This window comes from Nothobranchius furzeri, chromosome 1 (assembly GCF_043380555.1).
Source record: "Nothobranchius furzeri strain GRZ-AD chromosome 1, NfurGRZ-RIMD1, whole genome shotgun sequence".
In the NCBI taxonomy this organism is placed as follows: Eukaryota; Metazoa; Chordata; class Actinopteri; order Cyprinodontiformes; family Nothobranchiidae; genus Nothobranchius; species Nothobranchius furzeri.
The window spans coordinates 51,651,897-51,676,980 of record NC_091741.1 but is presented as its reverse complement, the minus strand read 5'-3'; the positions used below and the strand labels follow the sequence as shown (position 1 = coordinate 51,676,980).

General features: G+C 42.4%; 1 protein-coding gene across 7 annotated transcripts in view; it reads left to right on the top strand.

The window, feature by feature from the left end:
- Nucleotides 1-25,084, top strand: part of foxp2 (forkhead box P2) — a 116,675-nt gene that overhangs the window by 54,413 nt on the left and 37,178 nt on the right. For 5 of the 7 annotated variants that reach the window (XM_015957454.3, XM_015957436.3, XM_070549026.1 and 2 more), the window contains 2 exons: nucleotides 1,135-1,321; nucleotides 23,269-23,358. In XM_015957454.3, coding sequence (XP_015812940.1) covers nucleotides 1,145-1,321; nucleotides 23,269-23,358 — 267 coding nt within the window. In that variant the 5' untranslated portion in view covers nucleotides 1,135-1,144. The remainder of the gene's footprint in view (nucleotides 1-1,134; nucleotides 1,322-23,268; nucleotides 23,359-25,084) is intronic. The other 2 variants (XM_015957462.3, XM_015957471.3) reach the window with 1 other exon arrangement.

Below are 25,084 nucleotides of genomic sequence, written 5' to 3'. Positions count from 1 at the left end.
AGAGAGAGAGAGAGAGAGAGAGAGAGAGAGAGAGAGAGAGAGAGAGAGAGAGAGATGAATTGGTAATTGTGGATTTCTGTCTGAGCTGCGGTCTGTTGAGTGTCTTTTATTTATTGTGAGAACGTCGACTGATGCTGGAGGAGCTCCTCGCTGCTCTGGCGAAGGTAGAGAGCATTAAATGTTGGGGATAATGATAAAACATTTATTACTGGAAAGACAGGAGGTTATATGCATAATTTATGCTGTTTTAGCACAATCATTAGTACAATTCTACATCTATTTTCCCCTTTCTTTTCTTTTTTTTCTTCTTCCATTTTGCATATTAAAAGGTAAAAGTTTTTGCTTTATTTCTTTTATATTCTTTTCTGTTTACACGTTGTTGTTATTTTCACTGCTGGGAAAGTTGATTAGAACTAAACACTTTCATGGCATTACCAACTGAGCTTTTGAAATATAAAAACAAACAAACATTTAAAGTTAAACAAACACACAAATAAAAAACCCATAAGTGAGCATCTTTTCAACCGGGGAGCCTTTATTTGGGCAGAGCAAAAATAACAAATCCATTAGACTGTTCGTGACCAGATTCGCACCATGTGACTTGGTACCTCCTCCTCCTCCTCCTCCTTTTCCTCCTCCTCCTCCTCTTCCTCCTACCCACCACCAAAGTTTTAATTTTACATGATTAGCTTTGCGTCATTAAGCAACTTCTTTCCGAAACAGAGCAGATTTAAAAAATTGACAGCTTCAAGACCCATGTGTTAGGGGTGCTCATATTTTTATCTTATAACAGAAAAAATGAATAAATTATTTCATTTATTAGGAAATAATTTTTTTGGGATGACTAAAAAACATTTAACAACATTTTATGCTAAATGTTGCCATATGTAGTAACCCTTTGCATTTTCTAAAAGGACCAAGCATCTCTTTGTATTGCTTCATTTACACAATGAATGCATAATTGCTCCCCCATACCCCTACCCCCTTCTTTAAATGCTTTAATTTGCAAAGGGGGACTGAGGGCTTGATAATGGAAGTGTGCAAAGGGGGAAAAGAAGAAAAAAAACAGGAGGGGGAAAAATGGGGGAATTGTAACGAGAAGAGCACTAACCGGTGCCTCTTAATCACTTCTAGGTTTTAAATCATGATGATGCAGGAGTCGGCCACAGAGACAATAAGCAACAGTTCAATGAGTCAAAATGGAATGAGCACCCTAAGCAGCAGCCAATTAGAGGCTGGCAGTAGAGATGGGAGATCAAGCGCTGGTGACACAAGCAGCGAAGTAAGCACAGTCGAGCTGCTGCATCTGCAACAACAGCAGGTAAGTTGTGTTTCTCCCCCGTCTCGTCTCTCTGCCGCTCCGCCTCACACTCACTCTGTGTTGCTCCCCCTCTCTGCTCTGCTGTGCGCTCTTCTCAGGCGGCGCTGGGGTGTTCTACATAGGCAGGAGGCAAAATGAGTTATTATATTGTTTTGTGTGTGTGTGTGTTTTGTTTCCTAGAATATGGAAAACAGCAGTGTTTGTTTAACAGGCTGTTTGTGCTGTTGGTAAACTTCCCCGTCAGTTTGTTATGCTGCGATGCCTGCAGCTGTTGCAGCTGTTACCTTCAGATGATGGAGGTGCTTCAGCTCGTGTAAACTTTGTGTTTTTCACGTATTGTTGTTTTTCTGCTACGTAGATAGAAGTTATTGGAGCAGTGTGAAGCCGTGTGTGAGGGAGTGTGTGTGTGTGTGTGTGATAGGCGGAGAAGAAGAAAGAAAAGGAGGAATGTGTGTTGGAGTGGCGTATGGTCCAGTTTGGTCCGTGTGTGTGTGTGTGTGTGTGTGTGTGTGTGTGTGTGTGTGTGTGTGTGTGTGTGTGTGTGTGTGTGTGTGTGTGTGTGTGTGTGTCATGGCAGCTCTGTTTCCACCAGAGGGCCTCCTAACTCGCCACTACAAACCCACTCACAGCAGCTGAATCTGATCCGGGACTTTTGGGAAAAAAAATTGCTACGAACTATTTTTTCTTGTATAAATCATCAACGTTTTTTAAATAGTTGTGACTTATTTTCTTATTTTATCAATTTTTTTAAAGTGAAAGGGCTGAAATGATCACAGAAACAATAGTCAGTTGTCTTTTCAAAGCCATAAGTCGTTGTGTTGGTCTCAGTTGGAATAAGTTTTGGGGTAAATGGGCTGCAGGAGGGGGTGAGAGGTGGTGGTCGGGGGGCAGGAGTTGTGAAAGGCAGAGTAAAGGAGTCAAGTGTCTCTCGTGTCTTTTCACGGAGAATGATGGCTTTGACAGTTTGCCAAAAGAGCAATGGGAGATTAGGTCAGAGGGCCATGCTTTTGGGGGGGGGGATCCGTGATGATGCGCTCTGTCCTTTTGGCCTGATGGGAACTTTCACGGAAGCTTTGCATTTATGTATGTGTGTATTTGGGGGGGGTGGGGGGGGTGCAGCTGAACCCCCTGTGGTCAGGTTGTTTAGGGCAGTACAATACAGCGAGTGTGTGTGTGTGTGTGTGTGTGTGTGTGTGTGTGTGTGTGTGTGTGTGTGTGTGTACCCCTGCATCTCTAAACTTGTCATCCATCCACTCCAGGATCCCGAACCTCTGTAACTCTGGTGGCTTCCTCTTCCTTCGCTGCAGTGGCACCACTGCTTCTCTGCTCTTACTCCACAACACACACACACACACACACACACACACACACACACACACACACACACACACACACACACACACACACACACCTCATTAGATTTAGTTCAGCTGCACCCTTGGGTTGTCTCTCCTCGGCGCTTTAACGGAGAACTGCCTCCTGTCTGTGGCAGTGACCCAGACTGATCAAGGATCAGCTGGAAAGAAGTTCTTCATAGATGTATATTTTTAAACTTTTTAGCTTTATTTCTGGTGACATATTGGTGACCATTTCAGTTTCTTTCAACTGCTGCACAAACAAGTATTTTATTGTAAATAGATCAATGCTGCTCCAGTGGAAAATGCAACATCTAACTAACACTTAAATCATTCAAATGAGTGAAACAAAAAGTACTCTAGGAAATAGTCCAGCCTTACAATAAAACAAAGAAGCTGAGTTGTTTTAAAACCAAAGAAAAAGGTAGAGTAAGCAGAAATGGTCTAGTTAAAACTCTGAGATGGACGTGCGGCTGAGAGCGGTGGTGTTGGCCGGGTGGATGACAGTGTGTGCCTTGTAAAGGGGCCAGCTCCAGCCTTCCCTCAACCCTGAGACAGACACATTGAAATGAGCAGTCCAGCTAACAGGTCTCTGGAGGCTTTTTAAAAACGGGGGCCCTGCGCTGCTAAATTCACACACTCTCCCCCCTGACGAGTTTTACTCTGCTTCGCTTCAGAAAGAACCCACCTTTCAAGAAAGAGTGATTGTTTTTATTAAATATCGGAGACAGATGTTCTCATCTGGAGAAGTCAGGCGCGTGTAAAGCATGTACGTTTGTCTTTGATTTAAATTAAAACTACAATAATATCCTATACACATTTGCTGTGAGTCCATTTCCACGTTGGGCTGTTGGGTTTAATTTTCCAGCCATATTTGGGATGACATTGACTGGTCCAGTGGGTATAGAAGCTCCAGTCTCTCATCACGCTGCTGGGGGATGATTAATAATAAGCACTGATGAATTCTCCACTGTCCCTGTGGGTTCTGCCATTACCTAGCAGCTCCAAAACACCTCCTGCAGCTATAATTAGAAAAGCAGCATCTTAAGGTCTGGTCACCTTAGACTCAGGAACACATTCTAATATTTATAGTTGTTTTCCCTACTAATCAATGTAAATATGTACATTTTGATATTCTTTACCATTTTAATTCTGCTTTGAAAGAAAAATCAAGGTCATATTATTTTTTAAAGCCACACACTTCGTTATCACCATGTCTAAATAATAACCAATGTCACAATTAAATTTCCGGGCCGTAATTTCTGCCAGGGGTTTCATCACCACATCCCCAAGGTTGTCTAAATAGACCTAATTTGATTTGAGATCACAGATTAGATATCTACTGTATCTGATTGCAATTTGCCAGCTGCAGATATGTATCAGAGCAAATGATGAATGTTACACAGCGCTAATCACTTTGCGAAACGATCACTAGAAAAACTCTATTAGGGAAAAAAGTGCTGAGCTCATATTTCTAATCAATTTGTATTGTTTTAATACTTTGTGCTGCTATGTATGTACATAGAAGAAATGCATTGATCTGTGGATCTATACCATAATGTCCCATAATGAGGCTGTTAGTTGATTACAGTGCTCTGTAGACTTAATCCTGCCAGGGTTATCAGTGGGATTGATGAGCCAATACTCAGGACTACTGCCCGCTCTAAATGGGCTGGCTTCCATAGGAAGCATATTGATGGAAAGCCTGACAAATCTATTACAGCCATGTTAGTTATTTTACCCGAAGACCTCCGCATAGCTGCACTGAATTCAAATATGATAGGTTTGTTGAAGACCCAAGTTCACTGTGAAGTCGTTATTTTCTTGAAATATGTTTGGTCACTCTGCATTTAGCATGCAGGATGAACGTGGAAATATTCTTCTGCCCCTAATTGCTGCGTTAGCCGCTGATAGAAAACAGATGCGAAATGCTCAGATTAGAGAAGCCAGAGAGATCTACGTCACATTGAAAATTAACATCCATGGACTCACCCATATTGGCTCTCACCGGGGAAGGCTGTTGTTGGTTGAGCATCCAGGAGTTAGCAGAGCATGTCTTTGCACGCAGAAGCTAACTGTTAGCAGGGTAGGAAGTACACAGAGATTTCTGTGGGAGCCCTGCCTTCAAACAGCCCTGGGTGTGGGATGAGTTTTACGGCAGCAGAGCATGTCAAGCACAAATCAGAGGCAGAAGGTACCAGAGAATATGAGCATGAACATGAACAATCGTGTTGGTGGCGCCATTTTGAGACTGTTACTGAACAATCAGCGCTGTCCGTCCTGTCCACTCCAAAGAATTCCCGGTACGCTGAGAGTCCATATAAATAATGTAATATAGGTTGAAAAGGATCTTTTTTCAAGCTCCCCCTGGGTGTGTAAGTTAAGGGCTTCCAGGGGAGCCGTGCTTCCCTTAGCTCCCCCGTAATTTTGAACCCTGACCATTAGCATTAGCAATTTCATACCATGGAAGAATTTCTTCAGGCTTTTGTTATAGGTGGGGCTAAAACATCAGCTTTGCGAGGACTGCACAGTCAGTTGTAGAGTCATGTTGTTGGAAGCCAATCAGAGACGAGATGTCTGAATACCAACAAGACTATGAAACCTGCTGCGTTCTGCTCACCACTCCCCTGGCTCACTTCTAGTTCCTGAAACAGGAGCACCAGAGATGGTTTTTCTCACATTCATTTATACTAGAGACCACTGCAGATGTGTTGAAAAAACAAATCAACTTGGTCTTTAAATAAAAGCAACCTTATATCCTTGTTTTAGTTATTCTTAAGAACATGTTTGCTTGTGTTTTACTAGATGTTTTTATTTACATTTGCTCAAAATCTGCAGCTAGCTCTTCTGTCAGAGGGGAAAGCTTTACACATTGGTAAACTGGTTAGGTATGCAATTTTTGTGTGTGTGTGTTTTCCTGAGGCACATGATGCAGCAAAATGCAAACGACCCAACTCTATTTAAATGACTGCAGCATTTTGACATAAATTACAATAAGTGCACCAAGGTGCCATCTTACTTCTAGGCCAACGCTGTCGCTACACGAGAGGTAGGCAGTGGTCCAACTTGAGAGTGACAGCAATTAACCTGCCTTCCTAGCTGTTTAGCTGCAGGAAAAAAAGGATGAGAAATCTGACAGCAAGTGATGGGTAGTATTTAGGGTTTAGGGGCAAATGAAATTCTCCCTGAAATGAAAGTCATTAGGGAGAAAGTTACCCCACAGACAAAGGCCAAAATGGTGTGTGTGTGTGTGTGTGTGTGTGCGTGTGTTCGTGTGTGCGTGTGTGTGTGTGTGTGTGTGTGTGTGTGTGTGTGTGTGTGTGTGTGTGTGTGTGTGTGTGTGTGTGTGTGTGTGTGTGTGTGTGTGTGTGTGTGTGTGTGTGTGCATTTTTAATACATTTGAACTAATCTCTCTCCTACAGCCACTTAAATTTGTTGTTTGGGACACTCTGGGTAAATTCTCACTCTCTCACCCTTCATCACTTTCCACAAACAAGCCTCCAGCATCTTCCTCTGTCTGCCCTTCACCTGCCTCCCTGTCTGTCTCTTTGTACCATATTTGAGAAGACACACACACACACACACACACGCACACACACACACACACACCTCAGATGCAAATCTGGGCTTTGCCCTTGAGCATAATTTAAAGGCCTAATCACCCAGACTGTCCCTTTGGATGGAGCAGTGAAGGAGGGTGGGAGGATGGTGTCTCTCATTTGCACCCTTACACAAAGAAGCTCATTAGGTTTATCTTTCAGGCCTGAGATTGCCCCACTCAACTGTGTAAATAAGACACCGGTGCTGGCCTGATGCATCAATCACCTCTCAGGACAGGAGAAAGACCTCAGCTGAAATATGAAGGATTTCATAAAGGCGTCTTTTGTTAGCCATCATTGTCCGTTCTGAGATAAGACTCTTCCTGTAAAGGCAGGAGAAACATTAGGAAAGCTGCTTGTGCTATATGTCTTTGTAAAACTATTTCCCCTTTCAGTGAAAGACAGCTCCTCTCTGGCAATCCCACCGTCAGACTTATTTACAATGAAAGCTATCCTTTTTATTTCTAGCTGGTCTATCAGCAGACAGTCCCAACAGAACGGTACATACAGGCCTGTGACATATAGGCCTGTAGTTCCCCTTCTTTGCGATGACACTAAAGATATAGGATGTGAATGACAGCATAGCTACTGTTTGCTCACCCTTCCCCAGACAAAACACAGTATTATTCTATTATCTATCTAGACACCACCTCTTCTTCCTGCTCTCCACCTGTCTCTCCTCCCCCCACCATCTTTTTGGCCTCCTCTTTATTTTTTTTTTCTTCTGCTCCTTGAAACCTAGGCTGTCCATCTATGTTTAAGACACATTACATGTGGCCTTCTGGAATTTACAGTGGCGCTCTCCCAGTAACTCCATTTTGCTCAGCCGTCCCTTGAGAGTGTGGCGAAATGTCAAGCTGCAAGGCTTGAAAGAGAGACGGGGAGGAAGGGACAGTGGGAGAGGGAGAGATGGAAGGAATTGTGAGGAGAAGATGAGGGATGAAGTGAAATCTGCTGAAAAATGAGCACTTATTGACAAGTGTTTGAATCTGTTGGACTCGTCATGGTAAATGAACTCATCAGGTTCAGTTGTTTCTAGTTTGAATAGCTGTCTGTTACAAATGACCCAACGTCTCGTATAATGAGCCAACAGCCAGTCCAAACCAGCCAAGACCAAATCATGTTGTTGACATCTTTTCCAGAATGTTGCATTGGTTTATGCCAGTGGTTTAACGTCCACCAAAATAAAATACTGGGTTCTTCGGTTGTTTACAACCCTAAATGTAGCACTTTTGGTGCAGCCAAATTTTGCATATCAGGATACTTTTAAGGGTTTTGCCAAATTCAGTGTACTGACTGATGTTAAATGTAAAATGGATGTTAATTTAAAGGTTTCAAGTAACATTTGCCTAAATCTCAGTGGGATTTTGGTGATTGGAGCTCTAAAGTACACTTACAGTTAGAGTTGGGTTTATTTGATCAAACTGTTTGATAGCTTGTCAGGAAATTGCTCAAAGAAACCAATTTCTGAGTGGATGGCTGCCATCTCATAACAGCTCCAGTCTTCTAATTTTCATGGCATTTCATAACAGTGTTGGTTCATAAACTGAATAAAGACTGGAGCAGCTCAAATTCCAGTTGGGCCTTTAAAGCCATAATGGCATGTTAAGAATTGGCATATTTGAATGAATATATTTCAAGAATATATTGATTTGTTGTTAAAATGGTTTCAATCTCCAAGATTTGTCTTTGATGCATGCAAACATTGCTTAATTGTGATTTTGGCAGAAATGTTAATACATTCCTACAGGACATGACCCCTGAATGCACAGGAAGTGCTAGACTTAGCTGCTGGTGGTGATAGGTTTGCCTTTAAATTGCCACAAAATGCCATGTAAAATAAAATTCATTGAGGTAAACGAATGCGAAAAGGCTTTTATTTGAGAAATTCTGGAGATTGGAGACATTTTTAGGACAGTAGCACCTGTTCTGGTCTTAGATGTGCTTGGACTAGCTGTTAGCTTATCCCTCATGCTGGACCAAAATGCTATTTGTCCAAACTGAGGCCATTCAGAAGTGATCGATTATGTGTATATTAGTCAGTGTTTGTAACTTTTACACAAACACCCATCAAACTCCTTCTAAAGACCTTCAAATGGAAATCAGATCAATTTATTTTTGATTTGGTTCCATCTTTCTTAAACTGTCTCATCTCTTTAGTCAGTACTCACTGTATTTAAAGGCCTTTACAAATAAAGCGAGCTTGGCTGGCTTTTGTCCTACACAGTGCAGTGATAAATGTCTTGGCTGGGGTTAACCACCTTTGTGTAAATAAGAGGCAGTCATTGAGTCGCACGATCTGTGGCCGATAATCTGGCTGTTTGGAGCGAGCCCGGTGCAGGCCAGGATCAATGGCCACTTCACAACTCATTTCCTTTCACGCCTCTGTAGCTGCCCCGGTCCAGCTCTGGGAAATAAATGGCACTGGATCTATACGTCCACTCACAAAAGCACAAACACATATACAGCCGTGCATAAAAGACACACACACTACACATTCTCCAGGATGACCGACCGATTACTCCACCTCAATAGCCACCACAATCATTTATTTGTAAACTGACTTTGTGCATCATCCTTAACAGGCCCTCTGTCATTGTTTGTTGCCACTCCCCTGTCACCAGCTTAAAGAGTCATTAATACAGCAGGGTGGAGTCTTACTGTCTCACCCGAGCTGGAAACACACATCTAAACACCTCTGTTTTAGTTTAATATGAAGTTAAAAGCAGAATAAAGGAGGAAAAGTCATTTGGTGTGTGTTTTCCAATTCATAAAAGGTAACACATTGCTGCCATAAATATTTCCCCCCTGACGAAGAAGAGGGGAAAAAGCCAAGTGGCTTATAGTCATTTGATAGGGTACGACAGCGCTATCCATTTAACAGAGCTTAAAAATCCTACATATGCATATGCCGGGGTGTCTTAAGCCGACAACCAAAAGACAGGATTTGCTAGAAGGCAGCTTTGGAGTGTTGTGAATTTAACAAGCATGTCTAGTATTACAGTTCCTCTCTGCTTTAGTCATGAATAGTAACAAATCAGAGTCTGAAACGCGTGCCTGATGGTTTGTTGTGTACACCCACTTCTCTAACTAATATCAAAATGACTGCAAATCTGGTTAAGACGCCGGCTAGCACAAGGAGGTAGCATCTTTTAATGTCACTGCTGCTTTTCTCTAATGCGCTCTGAGTCTCTGCTAACAGATTCCAGGTATCTTCTTTTCCTCCTCGCTAGTTGCACGTGTTAACACTCTTTGCTGCTCTGATTACCTTCATCCCTGACCTATTTCTGAATATATTTATGGCTCCAGTCTTCTCCCAAGTTGTTTGTAGTCGTAACATTACCCATCCACACGGCCTCCAAACACCGTATACATATGTAAGAGGGCCAAGCGGGCTTTCAGTCCTCTCCTTTTCACAGCTTTTCATACAAATGCGGTAAATAAGCTCAGGCCGCGGGGAATTGAATGCTTCAAACAGACAAACTCACTGACATGTCACTTAGTGCCGGCTTTGGCACTCTTCACTGCAGGCTTCAGAGCCGAGGCTGCCGGGTATTTCAGAGCATCAGCCAGCACCCGGTCCTTACTGGTGTACTGCCATCTGTGTCCGCTCCAGGTTCATAAATATTTGTTCTGTTTCTCCAATTGTGCAAATGTCATAAACAGCTTGGTGACTTATGAAACAAAGTCTACTTACAGTAGAGTCTCTATGAAGGGGAAACCCGGCGTTTGTTTTGGGCCGACGCGGAGAATGAGGTGTACTCTGGTGCAAGGTTAATGATGGAAGTGACACGGGCATTCATTGCGACAGAGATAGACCGGTCCGCCTCTCTCCAACCTGCCATTCCTCATCAGGACTAAACCGCTGCTTATTTACCCACATCGGGGGTCTTAACTGGCACGAATTGATCAGTGATAGCTCTGGAAAGCTGCTTGTTCCACCCTGATAAAGGTGACGCCCGCGAGCATATGCAGAACATGCTTTGTGGGCTAGGAGCGACACTTCAAGCTTGAGTAGACAGTAAGCTGATGTTGGTTTCACGCATGAGTCCATAGAGCAAAATTCTTCCAGTGGAAATTGGGAGGTTTGATTGTTTCTGCATATGCATTTATCAGAAGTTTACATGATAAATATACATTAGCTTGGTGGTTTGGCCATGCGTGGTATTGTTTCTGTTACCATTCTTCATGCATTCCTTTTTCACCTGTTTGAACTTTCTCATTCAATTCACCTCAAGCCCGATAATCTGGATTTGCACAAAGCTACAAATGGAGTTTGTGCATCGTTAGTCTGCCTCAAAGAGGTAGGGGAGGAGATACCTTTTTGTTTGCACCGGTTTTCTCCTCCAAAAAAGGCTAATTTTGCCCTATTAAATTATTTAGATGCATATCTGCAGTACGCGTGAAAAAACGTCCATCTTCGTCTTTTTAAAATTCCCAAATGATGTCATTCATCTTTCATGTGAATTTCAACCACAGCTTTTTCGTATTTTTATAATCACTGTAATTGTTCTGTCCTTGTGTGGAGTGCTACGAAGGGAGTGATCTTGCTTTTGGCACATCTATCAAAAGCCAAAGAAACAGAGAACGAAAAGGAGGCCTCTTTCTCACATAGTTGGACTAAGTGTGCAACAGAGTGATAAATTTTCTTGTTAGGAGAAATTACATCCACTAACTTGAGCTACTTCAGCATGAAATTGAAAAAGAAGCATTTCTTGTGAATTTCCATCCTTGATTCAATGAAAGATGTAGATTAGCCTTTTGGAAAAGGGCGGGAGCTAGAATGTAACTAAAGGAGTGCGATTCTGCTCACGCGTGCTTGTTCATAGATGCGTGATATGGGATGCTGTTGGGGGGAAAAATTCTGTTTGTGGAAGTAAGGCTCAGTCTAGCTGGACGCAGATTAAGGAAAAGTGTGCCTAACATCTCTTTCTCTTGTGTGTGTGTGTGTGTGTGTGTGTGTGTGTGTGTGTGTGTGTGTGTGTGTGTGTGTGTGTGTGTGTGTGTGTGTGTGTGTGTGTGCGTGCGTGTGTGTGTGTGTGTGTGTGTGTGTGTGTGTGTTGGTGTGGCATTCATGTTTAAACCTCATGCAACTCGCCAAGCCTTTTTTTTCTCCTATCTTTTCTCTGTCTTTGTCATTTTCATACACACACACACACACACACACACACACACACACACACACACACACACACACACACACACACACACACACACACACACACACACACACACACACACACACACACACACACACGCACGCACACACACACACAAACTCATTTCACAAGTCAAGTGTCCTGTGCTGGTGGTGTTCTGGTGAAGGGGTGGCGTCTGATTGACAGACTGGGTGTCAGAGAAGAAGGTAGATAACTGTATCTTTCCCTGCTCAGTTAAAGGTCAAACACACGTAGCTGTAATTGGAATATTCACAAGACAACAACCATGGTTCAAGGCAGAGGGGATGGAATGACCAGATAAGGCAGAGAAGGAGAGGAAAACAGAGGTGTTTCATAAGCAACACGATGGAGAGATGGCGGCCGGTTTAGAAAGTAGTCCTCACGGAAAGTAACGGAGCTAATGTGAAGAAAAGTAATCACAAAAACCTGCACAAACCAAGCTATTAAAGAGGTCCTTTACTCATGTTTTAATGCATTTGCAGTGATCTCTGATAGGACTTAATCATTTGTAAGTTGTACTCTGGTGCGCCTGTTTCAGCACGAATAATTCAGCCAGAGGAGAAAGTAGCTTCAGATGGCAGGATTTGGAGTCTTATTTCCTGATCATCTCAACTCTGATTGGCTAACAGCAACATGACTCCACGTCTGAGTGAGTTTGCTCTGCAACGTTGATGTTTTATCTCAAATAACAAAAGCCTAAATGAGTTCTGATGTGTGGTGGAGTTGCTAACGCTAACAGTTAGCTTCTGCTAGTTCAACTTGAGACGTTCTCTGTCTCCTGGACGCTAAAGTAATAACAGCCTTCCCCATTGCGAGTCAAGATGGGTGAGTCCATGAATGTTAAGTGACGGTGTGATGTCACGCTGTCGGGCTTTTCTGGTCCCAGAGCTCCGGCGTCTATTTTCTATCAGAAGCAGATGCAGGAGATAGGTGTAGGAGACTATTTTCATGTTCAGCCTGCATGAAAAACTCAGAGTGACAAATCATTTTCAAAAATAATAAGTAAAAAAAAAAATTTAAATGTTCATTCTGGCTGGAAAAGGAACTGTATTAAAATGCTCACCTTATAGAATTAATAACGTAAAAATGTGCAGCGCATTATTTAGTCTGCCCACATGTTTGGATATAAGAACCATCATGTGACATGTTATTTTATATCTAACAACAAGAACAGTTTGGAAAGTGATCCCCAGAAAAGAAAGAAAGGGCTCGTCTATGACTGAAGTGAGTTCACTTACAGCCGGGGTCGGAGTGCTCTCTCACTCATCGACCACATGAAGAGGGTAACACTTAGACTCAACACTTAACCTGAGCTCTGCAGGACGAGGCAGACAGACACTCGTACTATTGACCCGCAACAGCAGAGCCCTCAAGATGGGGTTATATACAGAACTCAATCAGCACACAGGCTTGACTCGTGGTTCAATCTGAGCTGTAGAAACACAATTCCACAGGACATTTTCCTCACTTTTCCTTTAAAAAGCAAAGACAAGTCACGCCGTAGATGGATTAATGATGCCGCGGCATAGATCTTTTAACATCCGTTATCTTATGTCGAGTAAGCACACATTTATGTCAACATATTCATTTATTTTCAGCAGCCTCTGCACAAAACTGGCTTTGTTGTTATAATCAGCTTGTCAGTTGCCCCTGGCTTTTTTCTCCTCTACTGTGAGCCTAAGCTTTGTCAATACACAAGCTTCATAAAATCTACTTCATTCTATATCTGATGTTCCGACAAGAACGTAGAGAAAATTCCTTATCACTTATAATCACTGCAGACGTGTTTCCTCTTCGTTGTACATAAAATGTCAGGCTTGTGTGGGATTGATGACACACTTTGTATTTTAATTTTCTCTTCATTGGGCTTGGCCACATTTTAAATGTTGGTGTCCAGACACGTTTAGCTTTAAAGAGCATAAGAAGACGTTTTGGTCATTTTGAAGTTTCTTTGTCATTTCCATGTAGAAAATGAGTGTTACTGTCAACATTGTTCCTGAACGGCCTCGGTTCAGATCCAGAAGTTTACCCTCTTCTGGACTGATGAGCCCTTGTCTAGTTCAACTTCAGCCAGAGTTAATCCTGCCTTCTTAAAATATTTCTGAAACTTAATTAAAATGTCCTATTTTTGTTTTCCATGTATCTTTCTCTCGTTACACCCACACACATTCCCTTCTACTTTTTATTTGTCTTTATTTTTTTCCTTATTTTCTCTTAAGTTACATACTGTGGAGGTTTTGCGGTTATCGGAATGGATTTTGTCAAAAGGCTCGATTGAAGAACTGCTGTCAAGATCATGGACACATCCATGGTAACGTAACCCTAAACAGTTTCCTGCTTCACCGCCCTACTGGTTGAAAGTGGAATTACAACTGTCGTAAACAACCCTGCCGCGGTCAGCTGTAGCTAGCATTAACAACAAACTAACCCTAACAGGAGCCATTTGATACCAAAATAAACCACAAAGTAAAAAGATCCACACTGTTGTACAAAAATAATATTACTTAAGTCCAGTAGCAACAAGGCCAGGTCACCATCAGTCCATGGTTTAGTAGCCTCCTTTAGCTCTGTCAAAAGAATGTAATTGAAAAAGCTAACTTTATATTAGCTACCAGCATGGTAAACAGCTAACAGCCGTTAAGCAGGTAAACAGCGCCCCCTAGGGCACCTACTCATTCCACAAAATTTTTAAGTGTGATTTCTGGACAGCAAATGGCTGCAGAGTACTCTCCAATGTAAAGTTTGTCAAGTTGCCACCTACACAATTACTGAAACCCACTTTAGCTCAGTGTTAAAAAACTTTTTAGCGTTACTTTAAGATCTTGTCACTTACCACCAGTTTGTTGTGGTAAATCAATGTAACAGTAAACAAAAACAATTGATAAATATCTAAAGAAGTGATACATTGATATAGTGGTTGCCATCTTATTGGGCCGATGTTTACCATTTTTTCTATATTGGCATTGATACATCTCTTTAGTAGAGCCAATTTTAAAACAGGCACATCCACGGGCAGCCTGGTGCTGTTGCCGAATTTAATTAAAATTGTATTTAAATACATTACTTAAAAACATCTGCTCTAAAACTCTAAATGCTATAAAACTTTTTTGTCAACTGATATTTCTAATTTTTTACCTGTTTGTTTATTTAATTCTTGGTCAGTTTATTGATGTGTGTGATCAGCTTTGGTTAAATGTTTGATTTTAATTCTGAGCACAAAGTTAAGCTTCAAGAATCGGAAATCAGTGTTGAAAAACAGATTCAGGTTCAGAAATGTTGTGCCTCCTTTGTTGTTATAAATGTCTAGAAATCAACCCAGAAAATCGGCAGCACATATCGGCCATGACCTTTACATACCGGCATCGTTGTTGACAATAGACAGGCCAATATCAGTGGATCTCTAATCTAAAGGACCAAACCACAAGAACATTTTAATGCTTTACTGCTTTGAATGTGTTTTAAAATCAAGCTTTTGTAATAATTATCTGAAAAACCGGTAGAAAATTAGCCTGGTAAGCCATACTGTATATGTGAAGATATAGTGTGACCATGAGCTACAGACAGAGCTCAGTCATGGAGCAGGATCTACGGTTGTCTTACAAACTGTCTCTGCATGCTTTTGGACAACGAACAACGCTACGGATGTCAGTGAATGAGACATTCCGCCATACATTTTCAAAAAAGACGCAATTACATACTTTTTTCAAAAGAAAAAGAAAAAAAGTCCTAAGTACCTCTATCAGCTCTAGATTCAAAGACAAGCCCAAGTCTAAATGGTCCAAAGTTGATGCCAAAGCCGTTTCAAATGAGCCACCGCCATTGTTTGGTTCTGTTGCATCATCCCGTCTGCCAAACCGATAGAGCGCTGTGATTGGCCGACCCAAACCCTTACAGTGCTGTGTTTGGCCAACCTAAGCCAAATAGAGTGCTGTGATTGGTATAACACAATTCTGCTCAGGCATATGGTAGACCTGCTGAGGCTCCTGTGGAGCGTGGCTAGACCGACCTGCAGGAAAATCATTTTGTGACTTCTACGGTCTGTCTAGATTTATTGGCTAGTAGTAAATTGCAAAAACTGAACACTAGCCACTTTTAAAATGGCTACTTCTTCTTTAAGCCTTTAGCATAAAACCATGAAAAAAGAAGACAAGCTGGGATGTTTGAATTGCTTCAGTCTAGTGGTTATTAGCTAGAAGAACAGACTTGTCCTTAGCTTTTAGGGACATATATTTGTGCAGAACAGCCATGGTGACTGTGAATATTAGTGAACGACAGTGGGCTTTGTGTTATTACTGGCTTTGCCTTTCTATAGTCACCAGACACACATATTCAGACACACAGTTCTGATCCATGATCAGCAAAATACATTTTGTCTTTGTTAGAGAGGGCAGAAAAAATATGTGTGAGTTTACACAATGGAGTTCGGCACCTCCGAGTCCCTCTTACCGGCAGAACTCGTCTCTCCCACACACAAACGTTCTTCCTCGGGCAGGAGCCAGCGAATTCATCTCATCAGTCCTCCGGGGACGGTGTAGCTATGCAGCTCTGTTTACTGTGGTAGAAAGTTAATATAAATTTTCATCAGAGGGAGAAGTTTACACATACGATTCTATTTGTCCTTCATTATTAGCACCTGAGTCTGGGGCTGGGTTGGCATAATTGTCTACAGACACAGGCCAAATAGATGCAAGGGAAAGGCAAATAATCACACCCCAAAATAATTTGATGCTTGTGTGTTACAATCCGTCAGCCCAGGAATTCTTAATCTAGAGAATCAATAAACAAGAGGTGAGATAGCTGGGCGAGAAGGGGAAGCAGAAATGAATATTGTGATGTGAAGAGCGTGAAGGAAGAGGGGGAGAAGGAGTGGATCACCGAGCTTTAAAGAACAACAAAGGTAAAGTTAAATAAGTATAAGGGAGTTTGTGCATGTTTAGCTCAGGAGATGTGTGTTGAGACAGATGGAGCTGAAGTAGCTGAAAGTAAGAAGATGGAGGTAGAGGAGCGGGACACAGGAGCCCATTGTTCTGGATGTTTTTACCTCTGTCCCGAGGCTCGGGCAGATTCTCCGTGGACTGTTGATTTATCGATTCGTGCATTAAAGTGCTCGTTACTCCTGCATACTTTCTCAATTCTCCCTTTCTCCCCACTTAGGTTCTTGTTTTGTATTAGGGGAACTGTCTGAAAAATCACCCACACCTTTCTGGCAGAGCTTGTTCTGACGTTATCGAGGTTGCCTGAAGTTAGACCCAGACGGTGCACGTGTGGTCGAGCAGTAAGGTGGTGATGTTTTGTTTTATTTTAATGAACTCAATGATGCAGATCTGACTGGAACAGGTGTGCGCTGTTTGCTTCATGGCACTTGGTATGAGACTGAATCTTGGGCCACCGTTGGCAGTTCTGACCTTTACAAAAGGATAAGAGTCTTTCCACTTGTATGAATGGGTTACTTAAGATTCTTTTCTAGCTTTCATGTTCTCTGACCCATTCTTCTTTTTCAGTCTGATTTTTTTTATGGGACACCTTGTCCCGCTATCTTCACCTCTCATTTGTTTATCCTCTCCAACCAGGCCCTCCAAATCTCTATCCATCTACGCTAAGTCCTGAGGAGATAAGGTGCAAATATTTTGGTGTGGAGTGTGAGCACCAACAATTTTGCAGCCTTGGTCCAATCAGCCACGTTTGTTTGTTCAGCTTAAACTGTTTTGTTTTCCATGGCACCAGACTCCCTCCAGCTTAATAAAACAACAGTTTTTCCTTTCTGAATCTGTTTCCTCGAAGCAAAGGTTGCGCAGGCCTGGAGATGCAACGCACACATGTGTGCTTATGCGTCAATCGTGCATGTGTGTGTGTTGTCAAAGCTGTCAGCCTATGTGGAGTTGTTCTGGCCCGCAACCCGGTGTTGAACAGCGGCAACAAACACAAACATCTGTTCGGCACACTTGAGGTAAACCGTGATGCAAGCCTGTTTCTTAGTGGCCAACAACTGGCGCCGTGTTTACAGCCGCTTCCTGCAACAGAGCGGCATCCTGTCAAGAGATACCTGTTGGGGGCAGATTACACATCTGTGTCGTCATCCCAACATCGGGTAAATCCCTTAATAACAACGGTTCCCAGTGCGATTTGAGCCAGGAAGTGATCTGCACTGTCCAAACACCATGGCATAGCCCCTCAAATATACCCAGAGCCAGTGTCATGGCTGAACATCCTGCTGCATGAGGATTTGAAAGAGTGACAATCTTTGTCAATGGCTTACCCCCTCCCCCCACCCCCACCCCCACCAACACCACCTGCAATAAGCAATCTGGACATTTGTAATGGTTTGGCGCAGTTATGAAGTGCCCGCTAATGTATTTCATGCTTGTTTAAGATCTTTGCATGCTCCTTACAAAGGTGCATTGTGATAGGTGTTTCTTATTACTGGATTCTGTGTAAAACCACAGTTGTGTATGGAAACTAGGTGGGGTGGGGGATGTTGTTTTTTCAGTCCCCTGTCCTCCCCTTTCTGTCAGCTCTTCTCACTCTCTCCTTTCTGGCCCTCTCTAGTGATCTCTGCATGCCTATTAATGTAGGAGAGGAATGCCTGTGTAAACATTCTTGTTTCTCAGTCCGTTTCGCATAATAGTTGCCTGTATCGCCTTTCTCCTGACCTCACTATCTGAAACCAATTACTCCAGATCCATTTGGGCTGAATCTTATTTTCATAAGGATCCCTGTGTCGCGGTCTTAGTCGCTCTGTGTTATTTTCCTTCCATGTGTTTTTTTCCTCTTTTCCAGCCTCAGTGATGGATATCAACATCAAATATGCCTCTGAGTGCCTTGTTATTTATATTGTGGGGCCTCTGTCTGGCTTGCTCTCTCATTCTAAGAATGTGTCACATTGTGCTGTTTATACAATGTGTGAATTAATAGACTGGGAATGTCATTTTTTCGTGCATAGCAACCCAGGTTAAATAGATGGTGCATCTGCACTTGTCGGTGTTTTTTTTTTTTGTCCACTCTGGCAGCTCTTCAGCAAACTTTTGATGACTTTTCTTGGTAGTTGCAGCTTTTTTTGTGCGTTCAGATGGGCTTTAACTCTTCCATCTGTGTGGAGTGAAAGTGGGTGGCTCAAATTGGTGCTTTTTACTGTAATGGCTGAATACTCAGAGCGGGAGAATGCAAAGGGACAGGACTTCTTTTTCTTTTTATCCCCCTTCTTACTTTCCACACCATCACCGGCGCTCCGAAAAAATGGCTAACCCCAATTCCACGGAGGAGGTGACAGACGGTTTGAGACATGACAAGCCACCGTGGAAAAGTTTTGTCCGGTGTTGATAAGCTCGGTGTTATGTTTTGAGGAGCTCAATGTGAACAGACTTTTTTTTATATAATAGGCCTGCTGTGGTAGGATTTTGCTTCATCCTTCTTTTGCTTTCACTGTTGTGGACGTTTCCTTAGCCCAGATATTAAAAACACGTATTTTTTTCTTCGTACTTGACCGTGTGTAACATACCGAGCAGCTCTCTTGACTTTGGGTGAAACACAGCGAGTCATTATTGATTTGCACTTGGAAAAACATTTCCCCCAGACAGCTACCTTGAGCCACGCTCATCAGGCAGCCTCCCCTCCAACTACTGAGTGCAGGACTCAATAAACCTTATAATTACTTTGATTCGCCAATCATGGGGAGATTAATTGGGCCCTGTGTTTTAATTAGCAAAGCGATTGGCTGCTTTCCAGGAATTTCTGTCATCTTTTGTGTTCAGTAAAAAGGGAAAATGTTGGATTTCCCTTCTAGCTCGTCTGCCAAAATTGTGTGTGTGCACACAGATGTGAATGTGTGTGTGTGTTTTTTTCTAAGCAAAACCTTGGCTTGGCTTAGAGATGTCATGGTGCACACACACACACACACACACACACACACACACGTACAGTGGCGACTGGGCTCCTGTTACAGAGGAGACGGATCAATGCAGTTAGGCCTCGGTTCCAGTGTAATGTGTTTGTTTACTGAAGATCAGAAGCCCTGGCTCCTCCTGAGCAGCCAGACAGCCCCCTCCCCAGCACTACCTCCACCTCTCAAGGCACCTCCTCAGCTCTGTCTTTTCATAATTGATCAGAAGAGGGGGGGGTGGCTGTGTTCCCTGAGGGGTTAAGACGTGGCAACTTTTTCTCTCCTCCATGTTTTTTCCGAGGCCTTTCTTTTTCTGTCTCCTGTCTTCTCCTCTTGTTTGCTCAGGATCTCAATGTACCGGTTCAAACATTGTTCCCACCAGCTGGTAGAGCTGCGCCATATGCACGCCCTGTCAAAGCAGCTGTTGTCATGGATACCGGCAAGCGCCAGATCAAAATGAGCACCCCTGATTCCTGAGAAAGTGTCACTCTCTTTTTCTTTTCCCTCCCATTCATCACCCTCCTTGTTTCATCACAGATAAAACACCTGTGGAGTTGTTGTGTTGTGAGAGTAGCCCTTACAAGTTACAAGTACAAGTTTTTCTGTTGTGTGATGTAACCGTGTTGTACGTGTGTTCACCATGACACTTTCGCCCTGTTTTTGAGCACCTCAGAGAGGTGTTGAGACCAGTTGACAGTGTACCTCTTAAGCTAAGACGTATGCCTATGACAGTACAGGCTGCAGGGGAGCTGTAATCCTATCAAACCCTAAAAAACACAAAGGACCCATCGTCTTTCACTCCAGAGCCGCAGATATAGATCATCATGTGTGGAAAACTGATGGAATTTCACTTGTTTTAGTCAAATTGTGAAAAAAGCTTTGTGTGCATTCTGTATCTGTAGTAGAGGTGTGAATCTTCACCAGTCACATGATTATACTTGATTACAATTATTACATCAGTGATTCAATTCAATTGATACCCAATATGGGTTTATTGAATAGAGTAGAAGATGTCATACTTTTTTTTAATCTAAGAATGTCTGACACAACATGCCATCCCCCAAAAAGCTTGTCAATCACAACAGTCCTTAGGATGGTGTAAAAGTGCAAAGAAGGTTTATCAAAGTAAATTCAATTCTGTTTCCCCCTTTAACAGTCGCATCTGAGGCTGTTGCAGAAACAAGCTCTGCAGATGCTAACAGAATCTTAAAAAATACTGAAAACTTATTGGACAGGTCCAATTCTTACCTTCAATTTAGCTGTTAAAATCCATAATGGGTCCAAATATTGTTTATATATTATTATATAAACTTTTATATTGATATTTAATGTCTTTGGAGAGGCTTCAGCATCAAATACTCTTACCGCGGTGAAAACAACAAACTGCATTACACAATTATTGATCATCCATCCATCTATTTATGGTTGCTTATCTGGGGTCGGGTCCCAGGGCCAGTAGCCTGAGCAAGGAGGCCCGGACTTCCCAGCCGCTTGGGCTAGCTCCTCTGGGGGAACCCCAAGGCCTTCCCTGGCCAGCCGAGAGACATAGTCTCTCCAGCGTGTGCTGGGTCTTCCCTTTGGTCTCCTCCTGGTTGGACATGACTGGAAAACCTCACCGGGGAGGCATCCTGACCAGATGCCCGAGCCATCTCAATTGGCTCCTCTTGATGTGGAGGAAAAGCGGATCTACTCTGAGCCCCTCCCGGATGACCACGTTTCTCAGCCTATCTCTAAGGGAGAGCCCAGACAGCCCCTTGTATCCACTCCCATCTCATTCTTTCAGTCACTACCCAAAGCTTGTGACCGATGAGGGAGGAACGTAGATCGACCAGTTAATTGAGAGCTTCGCCTTCCAGTTCAGCTTCACCTTGGCAGACCGGTACAACGCCCGCATCACTGCCGACGCAGCACCAATCAGCCAAACAATCTCATGCTCCATCTTTCCTCACTCTTGAACAAGACCCTGAGATACTTAAACTCCTCCACTTGGGGCAGGACCTCATCCCTGACCCGGACAATAATCAGTCCAATTCAGTGATTCATTAACATTTATGTCTGCATCTTGATGCATCGAGATTAATTTCCAAATCAGTTAGTACATAAAATGTGTTTTGAATGATTCTTGGCTATTACCACCTTCAAAACTGGCACAACTGACTGAGCTGTAGTAGTTTTTCTGTTTGTGTTGATGAGCTGTTGTGCTGTCTTGAACTGGGTCGACTCAAATAGTTACTGGCAAATTTTCTAGCAAAGAAATTGAGTAATGTGTAAACCTCGGTTCTAAAGTACTGCAACAAATACAGCTCAATGCTATAGAATAGACAGAGTTTCAGTCCTTTTTGTTTATGTCAGTAAACATCGTCAGTTGTAAGTAAGTTATAGTCAGTTGTAAGTAAGTTATAGTCAGTTGACTATGGCAGCTGCCCAAACTGGAATCGCAGGTCGTGGGTTTACCTTTTTTTTTGTTTGCATCAATATCTGTTCATAAGGTTGTTTACAAAAAAGAAACACACAGAAAAAAGCAGTTTTTTTATTCTAGTAGGGCTGGGCAATAGATCGAAAATGTATCGTTATCAAAGTTTCTGACTCTTAACGTGATAATTTTTCTCATGTCAATAAATTTGATAGTAAAAAAATGAAAAGATGTGTGTAGGTTGGCAATGCTCGTGTCCCTTTAAGAAGCTATACCCCCTTGAGTCACATAAAAATGTGACTCAACGTAATACATGTGACAGCCCCATCTAGTGGACAACTTTTGTTTATGCGCATACCTGTAGTTATCGTTCATTTATCGTTATCAAGGTTAAATTCCCAATATATCGTGATATTGATTTCAGGTCGTATCTCCCAGCCCCAGATTCGAGGTAATAATGCACCAACATGACATTTTTGGGTCGATACCGATAATAATATCACTGTTATGGCCGATAATTTATATTTACTGATACCGATATTCTGACTAAATACTCATAAATCGGCAGAGTTTGTATAGAATAAAAATGATTAAATTTGAATTTACATTATTATGTACACACACATCTTCTGAGATGGTTACAATCACAGTCGCATGACTAAACAACTACACATCACTCCCCTCACCCTCTGAAACAGATAAACAAAGAGAAACAAGATGGATAAAATATTGGTTGTTAAAATTGTTTTATTTACCGGACCGATACCGACAGTGATGCCGATAAATTGTGCAACCCTAATTCTAGGAGATAATAAATTACATCTCAGTGTGATTTTCCAACAAAATCTACATCATGAGCTGATGAGATTTACAATTTACAAACACAGACCTTCAGATCTTTTTGTGTGTGTGAACTAATTTCACCAGAAAGAAAACAGGGTTTTTTTTGTTTGTTTTTTGTTTTTTGACCAATCTGTTAATCTCTCCGCCTATCTCCTGTCGTCTGCACATGAGCACCCGGAATGCATAGTGTAAAACCCAGACTGCTGGTTAATTCAGTCCAAATGTAATCTGATGTTGATTTTTGTCAACTTTAATTACAGCTCCCAGGGACACTTCACATGGAGCTGCCTCTACTTCAAATTGATATTATGAATATGCAAATGTGCTTGTAATTTGCAGAGAGAAGTGGATATTTCAGTTGAGCACACACTAGACAGGTCAATTCTACTCTGCCTTCCCACCCACCCACCATCTTTCTTCTTCAGGGGTGCTCAACACAAATGGTGTTTATCCTTGATCACAGCTCTATGAAATGTTTCTAAATCACATCTTCAGTGTTGTGTCAACCGCGTTTGGACAAAGCAGATTTTCACTAATAAACTAGCGCTTTGGTGTCGAAACGTGTTATTTTTACTGTGAGCTTTGGGAAATGAAATAGTTTATTTTCAACCCCCCTCCCTCTTTATCTCTCCATCTCTGTTTTCTCACACCGTGTTTTGTATTGTGTTCTCTTCTTCTCAGGCGCTACAAGCAGCGAGGCAGTTACTCTTGCAGCAGCCAGGCAGTGGCCTGAAATCTCCAAAGAGCCAGGACAAGCAGCGTCCACTGCAGGTAAAGCAGCTCTCCATCTAATGTCTTAAGTTCATCCATAATACATCCTGCACCGAAAAGGAAGATTTCCTCAGTTCCACTGAATGTGTTTGGTTTGCAATCCTCGGACCTGTCGCTGGAATCCTAAAGATGGACAAGTCGGTCCCCGGGAAGCTAGAGAACAAGTTCTATCCGCCCACCTTCAAGTAGTACATGGTTGACCCAAAGTTATTTGGTATAACAAGCAGAAATCCTCGAGGTTATTTAACGTTTGAGCCTTCGTAGCTAATTTTACCCGCCTGTCATTTCCATCCTTCTGCTCAAATTTACCTTATTGATTTGTAAAGCTGTCTATTTCTGTTGTCGGTGATTTGGAAAAGGTCACACGTACGCAAGCACAGTTTCACACTTCCTCTTTCCTCTCGCTGCTGAGAAATTTCTCACACCAGCGTCTTTTCAGCCCGCTCGTCAACAAGACGGTTAGTTATTTTTCTCCCCTTCTTCAAATTATGTAAGCCCCCTTGACATCTGCTCCATGTTTTTACTCAGAGTATTTTTTTATCTAATGTTTTTTTTTTGCCATTTGAAATTGAAGTGTGGGAGTTTGTGCCCTCCACTCGGTTAATAAGTACTATCAAGGTGCAGTGGTTTACCTCATTAGGAGCTCTGCGCGTTTCATTAATGATGGGGGAAATTGGCGTTAACCTCACCCGTTGGTATTTTCACAGAGTCTAACAATGGCGACACCTTCAATTGGAGTCACACCCCCGTGTGTCTAATTGCATACCGGAGAAGACTCTGTCATATGTTTTCCTTTAAATAATTCAGCTCAGATTCATCAGGAGTGATAATATTATTTTCCCCAACAATGGCATCCAAGTTGGATTCTTAAAGCATGTTTGAGGGGCTTCGCATGCTCAACAATTGGGATCTACAAATGCCTGCACAGGAACCGGGTTCACCTCGTTGGCCTGAGGAACCCGAGAGGTGTGTGTGATAGCCATCCAAGCCCCTGACTCTAATAACACCAGCACATGGTAAATATTGAATATTTACATTTGCTTACTTCCTGGCGATATGAATCAAAATGAATCAGAAGGCCTGCCGATCGGCCCGTCCTCAGATCCCAACTAATCCATTTGTTGATCCAGCTTTCATTAACACCCTCACCTCTTTGTTCCAGAAAGTCTCAGTGCACGGTGTCACTCTGTGCACCATCACAGCTCATTGCATTCTGGTTCCAGATCATTCCTTACAGTCATGCACCCCCTGAATCTTCATTTCAAATGACATTTTACCTGTAATACTCCATTGTGCAAATATCAGTGCAAAGCAGTAGAAACTTAATTAAAATATCCAGATTTTTCTTTTTTTGTTTTGTTTTTGTCTTGTGGGAGTTTACCCAATAAGGCTGCATTATTTACCAGGATTATGAGGCCACAACGGATGCTACAGTGCAATATTTTATTAGCTTCCCAACCAAGAGTCAGTGTTTTCCACCCAAAGAACCACGTGGATTGATCTCCTTGTATGATTAGTGCTGCAGAAAGTGGGAAAGGGATTAATGTAACCGCGACATGCTGGAGATGCTGCTAAATCCTCTCCCAGTCTCTTCTTCTTCTTTTTCTTTGGTATTTAGGGGCGAGAAATGATCCATAGATCATGGCATGTAAATTATTTAGTACACAAGCATCTAAGTGCCTCAGCTTGCAGTTTTAATTACTTGCATTAGCAGCTAAATGCTCTT